The 18,846-nt window shown below is 44.4% G+C and overlaps 1 protein-coding gene across 13 annotated transcripts in view; it reads left to right on the top strand.

Annotated features, from left to right (window-relative positions):
* The window catches only part of pnpla6 (patatin-like phospholipase domain containing 6), a 197,409-nt gene that overhangs the window by 45,542 nt on the left and 133,021 nt on the right, over positions 1-18,846 (top strand). For 12 of the 13 annotated variants that reach the window (XM_069927599.1, XM_069927607.1, XM_069927608.1 and 9 more), the window contains 3 exons: positions 2,046-2,111; positions 13,025-13,112; positions 14,895-14,977. In XM_069927599.1, coding sequence (XP_069783700.1) covers positions 2,109-2,111; positions 13,025-13,112; positions 14,895-14,977 — 174 coding nt within the window. In that variant the 5' untranslated portion in view covers positions 2,046-2,108. Of the gene's footprint in view, positions 1-2,045; positions 2,112-13,024; positions 13,113-14,615; positions 14,790-14,894; positions 14,978-18,846 lie in introns of those variants that run through there. The other variant, XM_069927603.1, reaches the window with a different exon arrangement.

The following is an 18,846-nucleotide window of genomic DNA, read 5'->3' as shown; positions in this document are numbered from 1 at the left end:
CAAGGAAAACTGCTTCAGGACCTTCGTGATGCCATCATCATCACCCTGTACAAAAACAAAGGCGAGAAATCAGACTGTTCAAACTACAGGGGAATCACGCTGCTCTCCATTGCAGGCAAAATCTTCGCTAGGATTCTCCTAAATAGAATAATACCTAGTATCGCTGAGAATGTTCTCCCAGAATCACAGTGCGGCTTTCGCGCAAACAGAGGAACTACTGACATGGTCTTTGCCCTCAGACAGCTCCAAGAAAAGTGCAGAGAACAAAACAAAGGACTCTACATCACCTTTGTTGACCTCACCAAAGCCTTCGACACCGTGAGCAGGAAAGGACTTTGGCAACTACTAGAGCGCATAGGATACCCCCAAAGTTCCTCAACATGGTTATCCAACTGCACGAAAACCAACAAGGTCGGGTCAGATACAGCAATGAATTCTCTGAACCCTTCTCCATTAAGAATGGCGTGAAGCAAGGCTGCGTTCTCGCACCAACCCTCTTTTCAATCTTCTTCAGCATGATGCTGAACCAAGCCATGAAAGACCTCAACAATGAAGACGCTGTTTACATCCGGTACCGCACGGATGGCAGTCTCTTCAATCTGAGGCGCCTGCAAGCTCACACCAAGACACAAGAGCAACTTGTCCGTGAACTACTCTTTGCAGACGATGCCGCTTTAGTTGCCCATTCAGAGCCAGCTCTTCAGCGCTTGACGTCCTGTTTTGCGGAAACTGCCAAAATGTTTGGCCTGGAAATCAGCCTGAAGAAAACTGAGGTCCTCCATCAGCTAGCTCCCCACCATGACTACCAGCCCCCCCACATCTCCATAGGGCACACAAAACTCAAAACGGTCAACCAGTTTACCTATCTCGGCTGCACCATTTCATCAGATGCAAGGATCGACAACGAGATAGACAACAGACTCGCCAAGGCAAATAGCGCCTTTGGAAGACTACACAAAAGAGTCTGAAAAAACAACCAACTGAAAAACCTCACAAAGATAAGCGTATACAGAGCCATTGTCATACCCACACTCCTGTTCGGCTCCGAATCATGGGTCCTCTATCGGCATCACCTACGGCTCCTAGAACGCTTCCACCAGCATTGTCTCCGCTCCATCCTTAACATTCATTGGAGCGACTTCATCCCTAACATTGAAGTACTCGAGATGGCAGAGGCCGACAGCATCGAATCCACGCTGTTGAAGATCCAACTGCGCTGGGTAGGTCACGTCTCCAGAATGGAGGACCATCGCCTTCCCAAGATCATGTTATCTGGCGAGCTCTCCACTGGCCGTCATGTCAGAGGTGCACCAAAGAAGAGGTACAAGGACTGCCTAAAGAAATCTCTTGGTGCCTGCCACATTGACCACCGCCAGTGGGCTGATATCGCCTCAAACCGTGCATCTTGGCGCCTCACAGTTCGGCGGGCAGCAACCTCCTTTGAAGAAGACCGCAGAGCCCACTTCACTGACAAAAGACAAAGGAGGAAAAACCCAACACCCAACCCCAACCAACAAATTTTCCCCTGCAACCGTGTCTGCCTGTCCCGCATCGGACTTGTCAGCCACAAACGAGCCTGCAGCTGACGTGGACATTTACCCCCTCCATAAATCTTCGTCCGCGAAGCCAAGCCAAAGACATGCCCTCTCTTCATGACTTTGTGTCTGAGCCAATGTAGCCTTTTAGTGGCAGGCGATAGAGATCAAATACTTAATATTTCAAATGAGATATGGTTTTGCAGTCCTCATCTTATATTCCAGCCAACCCAGTGTAAGTTGAAACATCATAAGTCGAAAATGGGCAATGGGATCAGTGTTCGGACCAACACGGGGGCTGTGGGGAGACACTAAACATCATAGCCTAGCTTAGCCAAAATTCAAAGTACAGTACCATCATAACTTTGAAAAATCTTAAGTGGAATCATCGTATCTGTATTGGTGTTCACATTAAGTCGCTGCTATCAATATACTATCAATGAAGGATTTTGAAGCTTTATCTTACTAATAAAGTATAATGCAGTAATATTTCTTCATAATTTTTTATAGAATGCTTCTGATGACAGTTTATTAGATCTGAAGACTTTGGTTGTAAATCAACTTCACACAACCATGGTAAGTGGCATTTATTTCCCCTTGAGTGACTGTATGTAATCATTATACCCTCAAAATTATGCTTAAATTTCTTCGAACTTTTTTCACACTGTGAATCATATCAACCAAAATACATCCAAACATTTCCCTCTTAAATATACACAGTGGCATTTTCTCCCCTTTTTTCCCCCCTACCTTCCCACCCCCCTCCAAAACCAATAAACATTCAACATATACAATACAATAAACCCATTAAACAATGTCATCACACAATGAAAATAAACAAGAAAAATGTATCATCTACTTTTACACACTGAATCAAGTCATTATGTCTTCTCATCATTTTAGGGGGTGGAGGTCCGCAGTAAGCCCTCTCTGTTGTGTTCCATGTATGGTTCCCAAATTTGTTCAAATGTGAATTTATTTTTTAAATTATATGTTATTTTTTCCAATAGAATGCATTTATTCATTTCCATGTACCATTGCTGTACTCTCAGGCTCTCTTCTGATTTCCAGGTTGACATTATACATTTTTTTGCTACAGTTAAGGCTATCATAATAAATCTTTTTTGCGCTTCATCCAGTTTGAGGCCTAATTCTTTACTACTTGTATTCAAACTTGACTGAGAAAAACACCTCGAAGTAAAACCTTTGTTTACTTGTTAAACAGTGACACCTTAGGTTCGGGATGACATCACTCCCGTGAGCCTGTCGCCCCCCCCCCCCCAAAAAAAGGTATGTGCATGGTTTTAATAAATGGCAGTTACTGGTTTACTTGCTTGGTGTGGACAATTTCTCTTGCCTCTCTATTCTCTACTTCCCTTTTGGAAGGCATGAACAAATCTATTTCTATCATGGCTTCACAGAGTCACTGCCTTGAATCTGTATTCTTAGTTCTCAACTCTTTTACTGAAGTCTTATTTTGTCTCGACAGTTTTATTTTATTCAAATAACACAATTACAGCTGTCTCACTTTCTCCAAAATTCGAGAATGTTTATACATATTTATTTTATATTTTTGCATATGCATATGATTATTATGTGCTGTATTGTGTACATGTGTGCACCATGGTCTGGAGAAACGCTATGCAGTCAAATTGGGACTAGCAGAATAATGGTCAGCACAGACTAGAAGGGCCAAATGGTCTGTGCTTATAGTGTTCTCTGGTTCTATTGGTGAGTAATTGACAGAATTTACCTGGCTTAAAAGGGTACTCTAAATGAGTACCTCCCCTGTGCTAAAATATACTCCCTCGAGAGGTTAGTGAAATACGAAAATCTGCAGCGTTAAGATTGTGAAAAAATACAGAAATGGTGGAGGAACTCAGCAGGTCACGAAGTGCCTGTAGAAGGTAAAGATATATTACCAACATTTCGGGTCAGATCCCGAAGAGTTTGCTTCACTCAACTGATTGTGGAAAATTAATGACATAGAAGAACATCCATTCATCTCATCACAAAAAGCTGTCTGCTTTAAAAGCCCCCGTCCAGTATTGGGACAGTAGCTGACAGTAGCCTGGTAGGCCCTAATTGTCCTTGAACTTAGCCAAGTTCATTTTAAATCTCTGCTTTGCACAATTCCTCCAATTGTTGGTTACTTAGCTCTGTGAATCTACACTGCCATTCAGAAAGATCACAGTTCTCTGTAGCCCATTCACAATGTTCTCTGTGGCCCAGTACTACCTGCTCTGCAATGGTGAGCAGTAATCCAAACATGTGTATGGCAATGGTCAGCAATGCAGATTAGAAGTTGCATTCAATTACAACTCAATTCAAAGCCATTAAAGACAAATGTTTTCTTTTTCCTCTAACTGGGTGGGATTTGCGACATCTACTCTGTTACTGGCCTGTGAGAATCCCTTGCAATTTAGACCAGCCATTCTCAGTGGGGGCATCTTCGCACCTACCCCTGCGACCAAAGGAGATGTTCCACTTGCACCCACATGTCCTCCCTCACCATCATTCAGGACCCCAAACAGTGAAGAAACATTTCACTTGTGAATCTGCAGGGGTCATCTACAGCATCCATTGTGGTCTCCTCTACATCGGACAACTGTGAGCAAAGATGATCCTAACAGGAAACCTGACCCTCCTATGGAAACAGAATCAGGTTGCATGAAGGAACCATTGGGGGTATTGTGGAACTGCAGCTAAGAATTTTGCATGGAATTTGGAGATTGTTGACCAAGCAGTGAAGACTGATTTAAAAACAAATACTTTGTATAGCAAAGATAAAGTAACTTAACCAACATTTTGAGCTTGAAACCTTCAAGGTACAATGAAAATGTAGGCAGGCACCCAAACAAAATAGTGAGGGGGAGGAGCACAGGCCCACAGTCACTAAGTAATAGGTGGATAGGGGAGGGAGGGCACTCCAACAAACAAGGGGAGGGAGGACGGCTCTATGAATGAAGAGTGAAGGGAATGGAGAGCTGGAGGAAAGGAAGCGGGAGGATGGGGAAGAGAGGGAAAAAGTGGAGTCGTCTCCAGGAGGTCACTGAGAGAAAATTCTCTTTCTCAGCCATCTTTCCTACCACTCTCTAATGATCTCAAAGAAAGGGACTTCATTTGTGTTAGCAGTCTGTGAATCTCAGTTTGTCCTCCGTGGAACAGAGAGAGAGGTGATGTAATTTTGTTGATATATTGTTCGTTATCATTACACTGCATAGCGTTTCTCCAGACCATGGTGCACACATGTACACAATACAGCACATAATAATCATATGCATATGCAAAAATATAAAATAAATATGTATAAACATTCTCGAATTTTGGAGAAAGTGAGACAGCTGTAATTGTGTTATTTGAATAAAATAAAACTGTCGAGACAAAATAAGACTTCAGTAAAAGAGTTGAGAACTAAGAATACAGATTCAAGGCAGTGACTCTGTGAAGCCATGATAGAAATAGATTTGTTCATGCCTTCCAAAAGGGAAGTAGAGAATTGAGAGGCAAGAGAAATTGTCCACACCAAGCAAGTAAACCAGTAACTGCCATTTATTAGAACCATGCACATACCTTTTTTTGGGGGGGGGGGGGGGCGACAGGCTCACGGGAGTGATGTCATAATGCTGTTGTGAGGGCTGGCCATTCCCCTGGCAACACGCTCCTGCAGCCTGGAACTTCTGTGTGGTGGTGGAAAGCCCCTGTGCCCTGCCCTGTTGGCTGTTGGCTACGTCAATTTGGCCTGTCGTGTGCAGGGTTGACCTGGCCCGCTACAGTACATTCTATTGAGATGGGAAAAATATCCCTCTGTGGCAAATTAAAGTTGAGGATGGCATTACCATATATACGCGTATAATAATAAACACCCCTTCTTTTGGCCCAAAAATCATGACCCATCTAAAAGTTGACCGCTCCCACCCCACCAACAATTTTGACCCTGACTGCCCACCCATCTAAGCCCCGACCGTGAACCCTCGCCTTGGCCACCTGCCCATCTGAGCTCCTGACGCCATGACCACAGATCCTCGCCCTGACCGTCCACCCACCAGAGCTCCCATCGCCCCGACTGTCCATCCATCTGACCAGTCAATGCCCTGAATGCAGACTTACCACTTGGTCAAGATTGTCCGAGCTCCTGACACCTTGAACAGCAGTCAAAAGTATGATCCATGTAAAAGTCTACACCCACCCCCCACCCCACCCCCCCATTTGATGTGAAAAATTGGTCCGAAATACTCGACAATTTCATGAGTACATATGGTAGAAAGATAAATAGCAAAGATTAGTTGGAGACCTGTGATTTTAGATATCAGCAGAGGGTGATTTAAAACAGAAAAAAAAATGATCAGTAAATAAAAGAAAAGTTAAAAGCCTTTCTCAAATAGGACGGTATGGTTGCTGTAGCAGTTAGCACAATGCCTTTACAGTGCCAGTGATTGGAACTGTACCTGGGTTCAAATCCCACCCTGTCTGTAAGGAGTTCGTACGTGTACTGACAATAACCACTCCAGCAGTGCAAGTATAAGACAGCTTTAATAAACTAATATGTACACTAAGAGGTCTTGCCTCTCTGCAAGATGAACCTGGAAGGCTAGACTGTGGCTCTGGACTGCTTTATATACAAGGTCACTAGGATGACCCCTGGTGACCTAGTGGTGAAATTACATATCACCACATTCACTCCCCCTTAAAAAATTGTTCCCCCTCCCCCACCCCCATCCTCCTTCCCTTGTTTGTAAGTTCATAAGTCCAAACTTTTTCATGGCTTCCGTTGCCTTCTGGGCCTCCTCAGTAGTGGTATAGGGGTGGGGAGTGCGGTCTGCCTTTCAGCCTTTCTTGCTGGATGTGTGGGAGTGGGAAGTACTGGTTGGTCATGTGGGCGGGGGATCCTCTTGTATGGGATTAGGTCCTGCCACTGAGTCTAGGGTGATGATATTGTGTGGAACGGGGCATACACAGGGTCCTGATTTCCGGGATGGTTCTCTGGGGTGACTCGATGGACGACTGTTCTAGTGGCTGCTGCTGCGCTCCTTGTTGATCAGTAGACATCTGTGTTTCCTCCACGTTGTTCACACATCCGGCCAGCGCGAGATCCCTGGTGGCTACCGAGTCATCTCTTCCATCTGGGAATGTGACGAAGGTGTACTGAGGGTTCGTGTGCCTCAACTCCACTTGATCCACCAGCGGGTCCACTTTGTGGGGTCTGCAGTGTTTCCGGAGGAGAACAGGTCCTGGTGTCATCATCCATTTAGGCAGCACTGTGCCCGTCGTGGCTTTCCTTGTGAAAGAAAAGATATGGTCATGTGGGGTCATGTTAGTGGCAGTACACAACAAAGAACGTAGAGAGTGTAGGGCCTCTGGCAACACTTCTTGCCATCTAGTAACAGGCAGGTCTTTTGCTTTTAAGGTCCAGAGGACTGTTTTCCAGATAGTGGCATTTTCCCTTTTGACTTGTCCATTCCCCCTGGGATTGTAACTTGTAGTGCGGCTGGTAGCAATCCCTCTCTCGTGCAGGTACTGCTGTACTTCTGCACTCATGAATGCAGCTCCCCAGTCTGTGTGTATGTAGTTTGGGTACCCAAATATGCTGAAGATGGGTTGGAGGCATTTTATAACAGTGGCTGCTAATACATCAGAACACGGGATTGCGAAGGGGAAACGGGAATATTCATCTATTACGTTTAGGAAATAGACATTTCTATTATTGGACGGGCCTTTAAAATCAAGGCTGAGGCGCTCAAAAGGTTTGGTAGCTTTTATCAGAGTGGCTTTGTCTGGTCGGTAAAATTGCAGTTTGCATTCTGCACAGATGGGGCAGCTCTTGTTCACTGACCTCACTTTCTCTACCGAAAATGGGAGGTTTTGGGTTTTAATGAAGTGAAACAGTCTAGCGACCCCCAGGTGGCCCATCTCATTGTGCAAGCTCTGCAACTGGAACGTGGGGTTAAGGATGGCACAAGTGCCTCTGGATAGCACGTCCGGGGGCTCGTTGAGTCTCCCGGGGCGATATAGAATGTCATAGTTAAATGTAGACTATTCTATCCGGCAGCGCAGGATTTTGTCGTTCTTAATTCTCCCCCTGTTCTGGTTATCGAACATAAAAGCCACAGACTGTTGGTCCGTGACAAGGGTGAAGTATTTGCACGCCAGATAATGTCGTCAGTGCCTTACTGCTTCCACAATGGCTAGGACCTCCTCTACTGCTGAGTGTCTTACCTCTGACCCCTGTAGAATTCTCGAGAAAAAAGCCATCTTGGTTTAGGGTGGCTGCCGGAGCCACATCGGATGCATCCATTTCTACTTGAATCGGGATCAACTCATCTATAGACCACATGGTAGCTTTAGCGATATGGTCCCTAATGTCCCTGAATGCTCTGGTGGCTGATGGGCACAGTGGGAAAACTGAGGCTTTTATAAGTGGGCAGGCCCTGTCGGCATAGTTGGGGACCCACTGGGCGTAGTAAGCGAACAGTCCCAAACACCTTTTTAGTGCTTTCAGCGCGTGTGGCACTGGGAGGTCTCGGAGAGGGCACATATGGGCAGGGTTTGGGCTGATTTCCCTGTTCTGCACTACGTAGTCCAGGATTGGCAACTTCCTGGCGCTAAAGACACATTTGTCCCTGTTGTATGTTTGGTTCCTTTCCTTGGCTGCCTGGAAGAAGCATTTTAAATTCGTGTCATGATCCTCCTGAGTATGGGCACAGATTGTCACGTTGTCTAAGTAGGGGAGCACCACTTTCAGTTGGAACTCATCTAGCCCCACCATTCCTTTCTCCAGCAATCGATGTCTCATCTCAGTGTATCGTATGCCCGCAACAATTCTGTCCCTAATAAGGTCCTCTGAATACTCCTGGGCTGATACTGCTTTAAAGTTGCAGCCTCTTGCCAGGTCTTTCAGAGAGAGTATAAAGTCTCTGGCAGACTCCCATACTTGTTATGACCTGGCCAGGAGCCTGTACCGGGAGTGGAGTTCGCTATGCCGCTTACTGTAATGCCTCTGTAAAGTGCTCATTGCCTCTTGGTAGGACCTGGTATCCTGTATAAGGGAGTAAGGGTGATCTCCCAGCTGGGCTAACAGCACCATTAATAGCTCTTTATCCAATGACTCAGCACCTCCACGTAATTCAGAAAGCATCTCTGCCAGTGGCCGAAGTGCGTGCCAGCTCCGGGATTTCTGGGATCGAGCTCCAGCCTGTCTGGTTGCAGCACATGGCTAAGCCGCAGTCTCTGGTCCCTTAGGTAATGCAGGGGAACCCCGGAGGTCGTTCCCGGTCTCCATGTGGTCTCCGGGTCTGTGTAGCAAGGACAGACCCTGGAGTACTGGGAACTGCTGGTAGAGCCTCTGTGGGGATTGTGTCTACTGGAGAAGTAACCTGGGTGCTTGGGGCTGTTGGCTGAGTCTCTGGCTTTGGGATGTTTGCAATGGGCTTGGGGAGGGAGCCCAGCGGTAGTGTCAGGTCTCCGTGGTACTGGGAAAATTGCTGCTGGGGGATTGACGGTAGCAGTGTTTGCTTTCCATGGCTCTGGAGTGGTCGGGAATTCTGTACATGCGTGGCGATCGGGAGCACAACTTGTGGAGATCCTTCCACCCGCACTTGTATTGGCCCCTTTCTGATCGGACCGGGTTTTAGGGTCAGCGGCGCCTGTACCGGCGAACCCACAGACAGGCAGGGCTCTTGGCCATTTCTTACCTGCCCTATCATACTTCTGTGGTCTTCCCCGCATTCCACCACAATTCCAGTACAGCGGTCCCTCGCCGTCTCTATCCTCGGATGCATGTGTGTGCTGGTCATCCCCAGATTCCATTCCTCAGAAAGAGTCTCCAGGTTGTCGGGAATGCGGTTTGGAGCAGAAGCAGCTTCCTTCCTAGTAGCTATGATATTAGTTTATTAAATTGTACTGACAGTAACCACACTAGCAGCGCGAGTATAAGACAGCTTTAATAAACTAATATGTACACTAAGAGGTCTTGTCTCTGTACAAGACGAACCTGGAAAACTAGACTGTAGCTCTGGACTGCTTTCTATACAAGGTCACTGGGATGACATATCACCACAGTATGTTCTCCCCGTGTCTGCATGGGTTTTTTTCCAGGGGCTCCGGTTTCCTCCCATCCTTCAAAAACATACCGGGGATGTAGGTTAATAGGATGTAATTTGGGTGGCACAGACTCCTAGGGCCGAATTGGCCTGTTACCTGTGCTGCATGTATAAAATAAAATAATAATTTTTTAAAAATTTAAATAAAATGAATGGCAAAACTTAAATGGTAAAAGAAACGACATAGGATATGAAAATGGGGAATAAGGAAACAGAAATGACCAAAAAAGTTAGTTTTCTTGTTGAAAAACAGTTGGCATATATAAAAAATATTGACAAGAATAAAAAAGATTCGAAATGTAAATGTTATGCTATTGGAAGAGTGTGGAGTATGGGAGGCTGTCTTTCTCCTCACTCCACAAGGGCTTTGGTGAGACTCTACTTTGTATATATTTACAAGAGAGTGAGAAACAAAACAAGATTCAAAAAGAGGTGGTTGCTGAGAAAATTAGTTCTTTGAACATCCTTTGTCTGAAATTCACAGCAAATGTAGTCCTGGTATTTTTAGAGGAAAGAAATGTGATGTTAAATGAGGAATCTAAAGCATGTTAGCTTAACATGAGTTAGAAGAAAAATGATAAAAATCGATTGTAAAGGAGGAAGTAATTATTGAGAACTTATAAAATTACTTTTCAAAAGCACCATATCAGACCAGTGTGGTTTTATGAAAGGAAAGTTGCATTTGACATGTTATTTGAAGATGTAATCAAGTCAGTAGGAGGTGAAGAAGCCACATGGCACGATTGTCTTCAGAAGTCAAGGCAGAGAATATAAGAGTTAGGAAGTTATATACCACTTTACGAACAGGAATCAGGCTGCGCTTGGAATATGATGTGTAGTCTGGTCGCCACATTGTAGGAAGGATGTGCTTTCACTGGCGAGAATGCAGGGATTCAACAGGATGTTGCCAGAATTGGAGGGCTATAAATGCACTGGACAAGTGAAGATTTTGTTTCTTGAACACTTTTGGGTGTATTTTATTGATTTAGTGCTGCTGATCACAAAAATCACCATAAAATGTTCCTATCATGTACTATTTTTTTTAGATAAAACCTTTTTTTGTGATTTCCTGTACACTGGTATATTGTCCACAAAACAAGCTGTTTTGGTCATTCCAAGCATGCCTGGGCATGCTGTCAGTGCAGATGCTATGCAAATGTTGCCTTAGGCCTGGGCTTGCTTAGTCAAGATATAAAAAGCAGCTCACATATACAGATGCTGTGCATACCATTGATAATTTGAACAAGCATGTTCAAGCAGACAAAGCCATGAAGTGTAACATTTCATTGAAAATTCATTTTCTGCATTCGCACTTCAACTTCCCTGCTGATCTTGGTGCAGTCAGTGACGAACACGGTGAGAGGTTTCACCAGGACATTGCAACCATAAAAAGCGATATCAGGGCAACTGGAATCCATCAGTGCTGGTCGACTATTGTTGGACAGTGACACAAGAGGTATCAGATGATGAATACAAATGAAAATCAGTGGGCAAAACATTTTTGAGTCAGCTGATCTAACAAAATGTATCAACAACATTACTCGATTAAACATGCTACATTCAATAAAAGTTCATTTAATGTTTCTCCAGCTTTCTACATGATACAGCAAATCTGAAATTATCTTGTGTTCAGCTTGGAGTTGTCTATTCTAAACCCAAATTTTTTTTTCAGGAAACTTTTGAAAAAAATTGTTCATTGTTATAGGGAGGGATTTGATAGGCTGGCCTTGGCAAATCTGACTTTAAAAGGGAAGCTAATAGGTACAGTGTAGTTCTGTTTCCAAGAGCTGTGAAATAAGATGCTGCATAAATGTTATTGCATAAAGTGAGAACTTGTGGGATTATAGTTAGCAATGGAAAGGGAAGGTTATACAGGTCAATATCAAATTGGCAAGTTGGAACAAGTAGCTTGTCTTGGGGAATGAGTACTTTTGCTTATGTACAATATTCTACTGATTTCTATACATTATATAGTAACCTGATTTCCATTAATTATTGGTTAATGAATGTGGATATCGCTGACAATGTGAGTATTTACTGTCCATCCTCCACTCTAATGCTGTTTCTCACTACCAGCTGAATAAGAATGGAGGTCTGGTGTGGTAGTAACAGTACAGCTATTACTGATCTGAACTAACAGACACTGCACCTGAACTAACTCGGCACAAACCAAGAAATAGCAAATTATGCGGAGGAGGAAAAGGCAAGACTCTACACTAGCAGTGCCTTCCACTCCAAGTCATAGAATACCCTCACTTTGGGGACCCTCGAAATACAGTGGCCATCATCAACATGGAAGTTTGTGGTAGCAGCAAACAATCCCTACTTCAAAACATAACTCACTATAGGTTTGTGTTCATACATCACTGTACATGATGATTAATGTAAAATAACTGTAGATGCTGAGATTCTGAAACAAATTTGAAACTGTTGGAAAAACTCGGCAGGTCAGGCAGCGTCAGTACAAAGTGAGACGGAGTTAAATTTCACTTTGAAAACTCATTGAGACTGGAAAATAGAAAATAAAGGTTAGGCTTTCGTAAAGGTGGTAGGAGGAATGAATGGGGCAAAAGGAATATCTAACAGTTTGAGGCCAGAGTGGTGGGAATGAGTAGGATAGTTAGAGAGGGATAATTTATTGCTAATGGAGAGGGGGGAAATGAGAAGAAACTGGGCCAATGTCTGCAGCAAAAATAGCCTGTTCCAATATAGAGGTTGAGTCAATGGAGGTTGGAAAATCTGATATTACTCCAGAAGGTTCTGCCCATTCAGAAAATGTGGCTCAATTGTGATTGTGTAGAGTGAGAGGAAGAATTAAAATGGCAGTCAAGCAGTTCAGTCACTCCTGCAGACAGGAAGTGGGTGCTTCACAAAACAGTGACCTAGTTGATGTCCAGTGTAAAGGACACCACAGTGTGAACCTCTAATGTTGTGCACCTGTTTGGAAGAAGTGCAAGTGAATCACTGTTTCACCTGCAAGGACTGTTCCCATGTCTGTATGGTGGGAGTCGAAGAGGTGAAAATGAAGGCATTGGAAAATACCATAGCATGGGGAAAGACAGAGAATGATAGACAAGTGAATAAGGAAGGTGCAAAAGAAAAGGTCTCTCCAAACAGCTGAAAGGGCCATCTGATAGTGGAATCAGGCAGGAATTGTAAAGGATGATCTGCATGTGGAGGCTGGTGAAGTGTAAGTTACGGACCAGGGCTACATCTGGACGGGGAAAGGATTGGAAGTAAGTGTGTGAAAATAGATAGATACAGTCAAAGGCATTGATGGCAGATGGAAACCATGGTTCAAAGTTATTTTGTGTTACTCTGACATGCAAATATTTGCAAGAGACAATTGTTTTGTACTTTTCTCTATTAAAAGTCAATTCTGTTTTTCAGATGATGGGAGTAATTGTGGGGGCTGGTGTGGTAGTAATGCTGATTGCCACCACCATTCTCATTATACATCGGCGGTTGCAAGAGAGAAGTAAGTATGATGCAGCTTAAGTTATTCTATTCCTGTTGCCCCATTTATTTCAATCCCTTATGGTCTACATACTATTCTGGCTGAACAGCTCTGTGCCACTTTGCACTGGTGTACTGTCTCCCCATGCATTTGCCTAGAATTTAAACCCAATTTTGCAAGGCCAGTTAGTGACCAGAGCCACAAATGTCCAGTAGTTGCAAATTGCTTCCTGATTAAATGGATTTCATCTGGAATAATATTTGTTCTCAATTTCTGAGCTTCATTCAATATTGTTTTGAGGTTGTAGGTGATGTCATGCATGTACTCTGACAATAAATTTGAACTTTGAGTTCATTTGGAAACTAATTCTTGTCCCTAACTCTGACTCCTGTATGTTCTACTTCCACTCTCTTCCCAATTTTCACATCTTTCAAGGCAATTAAGATGGGTTGAGGGATCAGAAACATTACCTCAAAGATTTTTTTTGTAAGAGTTGAGGTCACTTTACCAGACTTTAAAGCTATTAATCTTTAAGCATATTAACTGCGAGGAGGTGCTTATCGAAGGCTGGGCTGATTTGAATTGACAAACTTGATGTTGCATGACCACTCTGTTCTCTGATTTGTTTTTCTTTCGTCATTCACACTGCCTGGACTGACAGGACTTTTTTTTTTTTACTGATTTTTTATTACACTTTCCAACCTGCCTATGGGAAGGTGAATTGACACCTTTCTCTGTTCTCTCCCCCTCCCCCCCCCGAGAAAATGTTAAAAGTCCCACAAATGCCACTTTAGTCCCCTTAATTTATGAATGAAGAAATTTATTGCACTTGAGCAAAGCATACAAGTCTGCAAACACTGTGGTTGAAGTAAAAACAATGCTGGAGATACTCAGCAGGTCAAACAGTGCACTTTATATAGCAAAGATAAAGATACATAACCAACATTTCAGGCTTGAGCCCTTCATCAAAATATGAACAAGATAGAGGCATACGCCCGAACAATTGTTTGCTGGTGTGCCCTCCCTCCCTTATTACCTCTTACCTGCGGGGCTGTGCTCCTCCTCATGCCCCTCCCCCCCCACCATTTTGTTCAGGCTCCTGCCTTCATGTTGCTCAAGCCTGAAATGTTGGTATTGTATCTTTATCCTTGCTATATAAAGTACGCTGTTTGAGCTGCTGAGTTTCTCCAATGTTGTATTTTTATTTTATAGCACTTGAGTGAACGAGGAAGGTGCAGAAGAAACAGTCTCTCTAGAAGTCTGATTTACCTGAACCCTAATACTAGTGTTTGTTCTGATCATCTGTTACTTTTACATCAGATGAGTTGTACCAATTCACTGCAAACTTTGGAAATCAATGTTCTATCCTTGCACAAGTTGCATGCAATTCTTGTGGTCAAGTTCCTTTGCAAACGTTCATTGAAGTCAGCAAACTAGGATTGACTCACCACTTAAAGAATTTGTGCAAGAAATAACCTTGCTTCTGCAATCCATATAACCATTTACGGAGCAGAAACAGGCCATGTTGGCCTTTCGAGTCCGCACCGGTTCACTGATTCTTCAGGCATTGGTCCCGGTAGATCTTTGTTCAATAACGATGGACGAATTCACTGCAGGTGGAATCAGTCGTAGCCCCTGGAGTATTGATGAACATACTAAAATAGGATGCTTTCTGGTATACTGATATATGCCCTCAAAGTATGGGAGATGTATATTATTGTTCTTCTTGAAAAACAAATTTCATTCTGTAATTTATTTTTGTCCAGCAATTAATTGTTTTATGTATTTGTTGCTTTTGCTTAGAAATTCAAGCTCAGGAAACTCCCAAATACAGATTCCGAAAACGTGATAAAGTAATGTTCTATGGCCGTAAGATCATGAGGAAGGTATGAGATGTGGTCTAATGGGGATACGATTAATCCATACCTTGTCACTGATTAAATCTGTCAGATGTTCAGGAGTTCACCAAGATGAGTGTGGCCAGATCGGGGATGTTAGTTTTGGATGATTCTACAAATTTGTCTGGGCCAAATATCCTTTTTTTTTTGCTGCAAACATCTTTCTTCAGTAGCGGTGTGCCAGAGATGTCATTCCTCTGCACCTTTACTATCGATATTCCTGTCCAAATAACTTTAATTATCCCCTAGCCGACCCAACCAGTACTCTCACTCAGGCTGCCCCAGAGGAGAACTGCCCCTGGCTGGTGTACAAAGACTAGCATTTGTCTCCAGATACACTCTGGAGATGCAGTGACAGGCAGTAGCCTTGCCTGCTCAGTGCTGATGTATACCAGGAGGGTGATTTCCCTGCAGGGTTGATGAACCCCTGAAACCCTCAATTGCAACTTGTGACCCCACCATGTGTCAGGATTGCCTGAGATGATGGTGTCCACCTCTTGATATTGCCATTTCCCCAGTGTGTGGTCATGGGATACAGGGCTTAGCGTCTCCTGGCTGGGAAAGGGGCACGGAACGAATCCGCCAGGAGACTTGGCCCCAATCCTGACGCAGCAAGGCCGACGATCCCACAGTCCTACCTACTGGTTGATCCTTGCTCTTCCTGCAGCTCCACCACCGCATCCTGCAGGGCCTTGGCTTGATCTGGTGGAGACACAGACATGGGGTCAGGCCAACCCTTGCCCTCAGGGAACGGATCCTGTCCCTCACTGTACTTCCCTGCACAATGCTCCTTCCAGAGTGCACACCGGTCAGAGGTGAGGATCTCACAATCAGATCCCTAGCTACCCCTGCTTCCACCAGTGCCACGGCCATGTCTTTTGAAGGTCACACAAATTCTCTGCCTTTTCTACCTTCCAGACCCAAACATTTGCTTCCCTCTCCATATACTGCAGCCCTTCCAGCAGATGGAGAGTTTCCCTCACTGTCCTCCTGGCTGATTAAAGACAGTATTACACCCTTCAGGTCAGGTAGGGCAGTGGTGACTGGATGTCCCACCAGGAGGTATCTCTGGAGTCCTCAGGGGAGTCAAGGCCCTGGGCAGCCTTCCATGGGCCCTCGCCCCAACCTCTCTCATATGCCACTGTCTGGGATTGTAAATCACACTCCAGGAAGGAGGGGTGCTTCACCCTGACTGTTTTTACCACATGATCTCAGATTGGCAAGTTACCATCAACTGGTTCCATAGGACATTGTTAATGGACTGCTGATTGGATATCTAACCCAGTTTGCCTGCTTCCCAGTAGGATCAGCTCACGCCAGTATTACCCTCATCCCAGATCCGGAACAGTCATGTGGCCAAGGTCTCACTCAATCTCTGCTGGTAGTAATTCCCCCAAACAGTTCAGCTCCTTGGCAGAGTATGGTTATCTCACAAGGGCCTTGGGCATGACATCCCACGACTCTCTGGCCTACCCCTCCATCCCTATTTGAGGAGGGAGATGGAATATCCGCATGTCAGGTGCGGGACACTGTGGACACTGGTCAGCAGGCACGAAGGGAGGAGGTACCTCTTTGCTATACTCATTATCTATCCAGATGTCCCCATCCCCATTCACAATTTGGCATCCCACCCACCCCCCTTGCCCCCAGCTGCATCAGGGCTTGGACCTTGACTGGGTCTGGATGCTAGCCAGCCCGACAAGCTGCTGCCAACTGCTATGCCTTGACTTGCCAGCATGCTAGCTCAGTACCTTTATTCTCCACCTTTCTGGCCCAGGTTTGCACTACCCAGACCACTTTTCCCAAGCTGGAGCAATGCTGCTGCAGTGTTTCCACCTTCCCTTGTAACTGGGTCATCTCCTGTTCCTTTCTCCCAGAGCTTCAAGTTGGTGTCTCAGGACAGCGGCCAGTAGCCAAAAGGCACCTCTGGCTCCCCATATCTCCTGGAAACCCCAATTCTGAGTAGGGACCAAAGATGGTGACCAGTCTCCTCTTCTTGGGTGTCCAGTCTATCTATTGGTCTGCCAGTAGGGTGGCCAGACTGCTGAACCCAGTCGGTCCACTCAGGACTCTGTCCCCTCTTCTTAGCCCTGTTCCAGAATATCGGTACAACCCATTTGCCCAGTTTTTACTCCCTGAACCCAGCCCATAGCTCCAATTTGTGATGGGGAGCGTTTGATGGGTACAAAGTGTGACAACATGATATTAATGAAACGTTTTTCAACCATTTTTATTATTTCTTAATCTCATTAGAGGTTTGAACTCTAATAAAAGTACATAGAATGACAATACTTTGGATTTCACAGTTATTTGTGAACCTTATTTGCCATAAGGAAAAAATATGCAACAGGAGTCGTGCACACTTGTATGCAGATTTCACTAACATACAAGGTAACTATAAACAAACACAACTTCAGAGGGTTAAAGCAAACAATACTTCACCCCTCCCCCCGAGAAGCAGGCATGGTTCTCAACCTTACAGAAGCTATTAACAAATTAGATCAGATGGCCCATGATGGTTCCCTATAAGTGGCATGCAAGACCCCCAAACGATCTACACACCTCACAATGGGGTTTAGTCCTCCAATACTGTTTGTAATCCCCAGTGAGTGATTACCTTAGCAAGGGGACAAAGTAGAGTGTGGCTGGAGCACATGGTCAGGTATTATACCCAGCGCTTTTATATTCCAGTCCTCTGGAACACGAACATTGTATTTGACTTCCTTATTACCAACTCAACCTGCAAATTAACCTTCAGGATGTCCTGCACTAGGATTTCCAAGTCCTTTTGGGCTTCCATTTTGTTAAATTCTCTCTCCTTTTAGAAAATAGTGTATTTTATTTCTGCCAAAGTGCATGACTGTACACTTGCTTGTATTGCATCCACTACTCAAGTCCCTCTGCAGATTCCCTGATACCTCGATGTTACTTGCTGTCTACCTATCTTTGTATCATCCACAGCTTGGCCATAGATCCATCAATCCATCATCTTAATCGTATATATTCAACGTGAAAACCCAACGCCCAACCCAGTGGAACACCACCTGTCACTGGCAGCCAGCCAAAAAAGGCCCACACAATCCTGCACCTTCCGAATTACTCCCAGAAACACCTGGCATCACTGCTCCAACGTCTTCCCTGCTAGGGGTCTCCCCTTTCACATCAGTTTCGGTCAGCTCCGTAGTTACCTTTTACTTTAAGATCCCGAATCAAATCTGGTTCATTGCACCATCCCCAAATCCAGAATTGCCTTGTCACTCATAAACTCGACAAGTTGCTCTAAAAGGTTATTCCACAAATTCCTTATTTTGGTAGATCCAACCTGATTTTCCCAAAAAAACCCCATTGACCACCATAACATGCCTTCTCTATTTCCTGTTGTAATTTGCAACGGTCATCCTGCATGTTATTTGGAAGCTGAATGTAATTCACATTAGGATCCTTATTCCCCTGCAGTTTCTCATTCTACCCACAAGGATTCTACATTCTCTGATCATTGTCCCTTCTTATGAAGGATTTGACTTCATTTTGTTAACCCACAGAGACACCCCACTCCCTCTGCCACATGCTGTTGTTTCGAAAGGATGTGCATCCCTGAATGTTTAGCTCCCAGGTGTTATCCTCCTTCAGTCATGCCCACGTCGTACCTGCCAATTTCTAACTGCCCTTTCAACTCATCTACCTTGTGTCGTACATTGTATGAATTTACAAACAACACTTACTGCCCCCACTACCCTTTTTCTCACATTTTTCTCCCTGTTTAAATTCCCATGGGGTTCTGTCATTTCTTTTATTCTGGAGACTTTAAATTAAATTAAATTTTTTTAATTTTAAATTTAGACATACAGCACAGTAAC

The sequence above is a fragment of the Narcine bancroftii genome, chromosome 3 (genome assembly GCF_036971445.1).
Source record: "Narcine bancroftii isolate sNarBan1 chromosome 3, sNarBan1.hap1, whole genome shotgun sequence".
Classification (NCBI taxonomy): domain Eukaryota; kingdom Metazoa; phylum Chordata; class Chondrichthyes; order Torpediniformes; family Narcinidae; genus Narcine; species Narcine bancroftii.
Note: the sequence above shows the minus strand (reverse complement) of the source record. Positions and strands in the feature narration are given on the sequence as shown.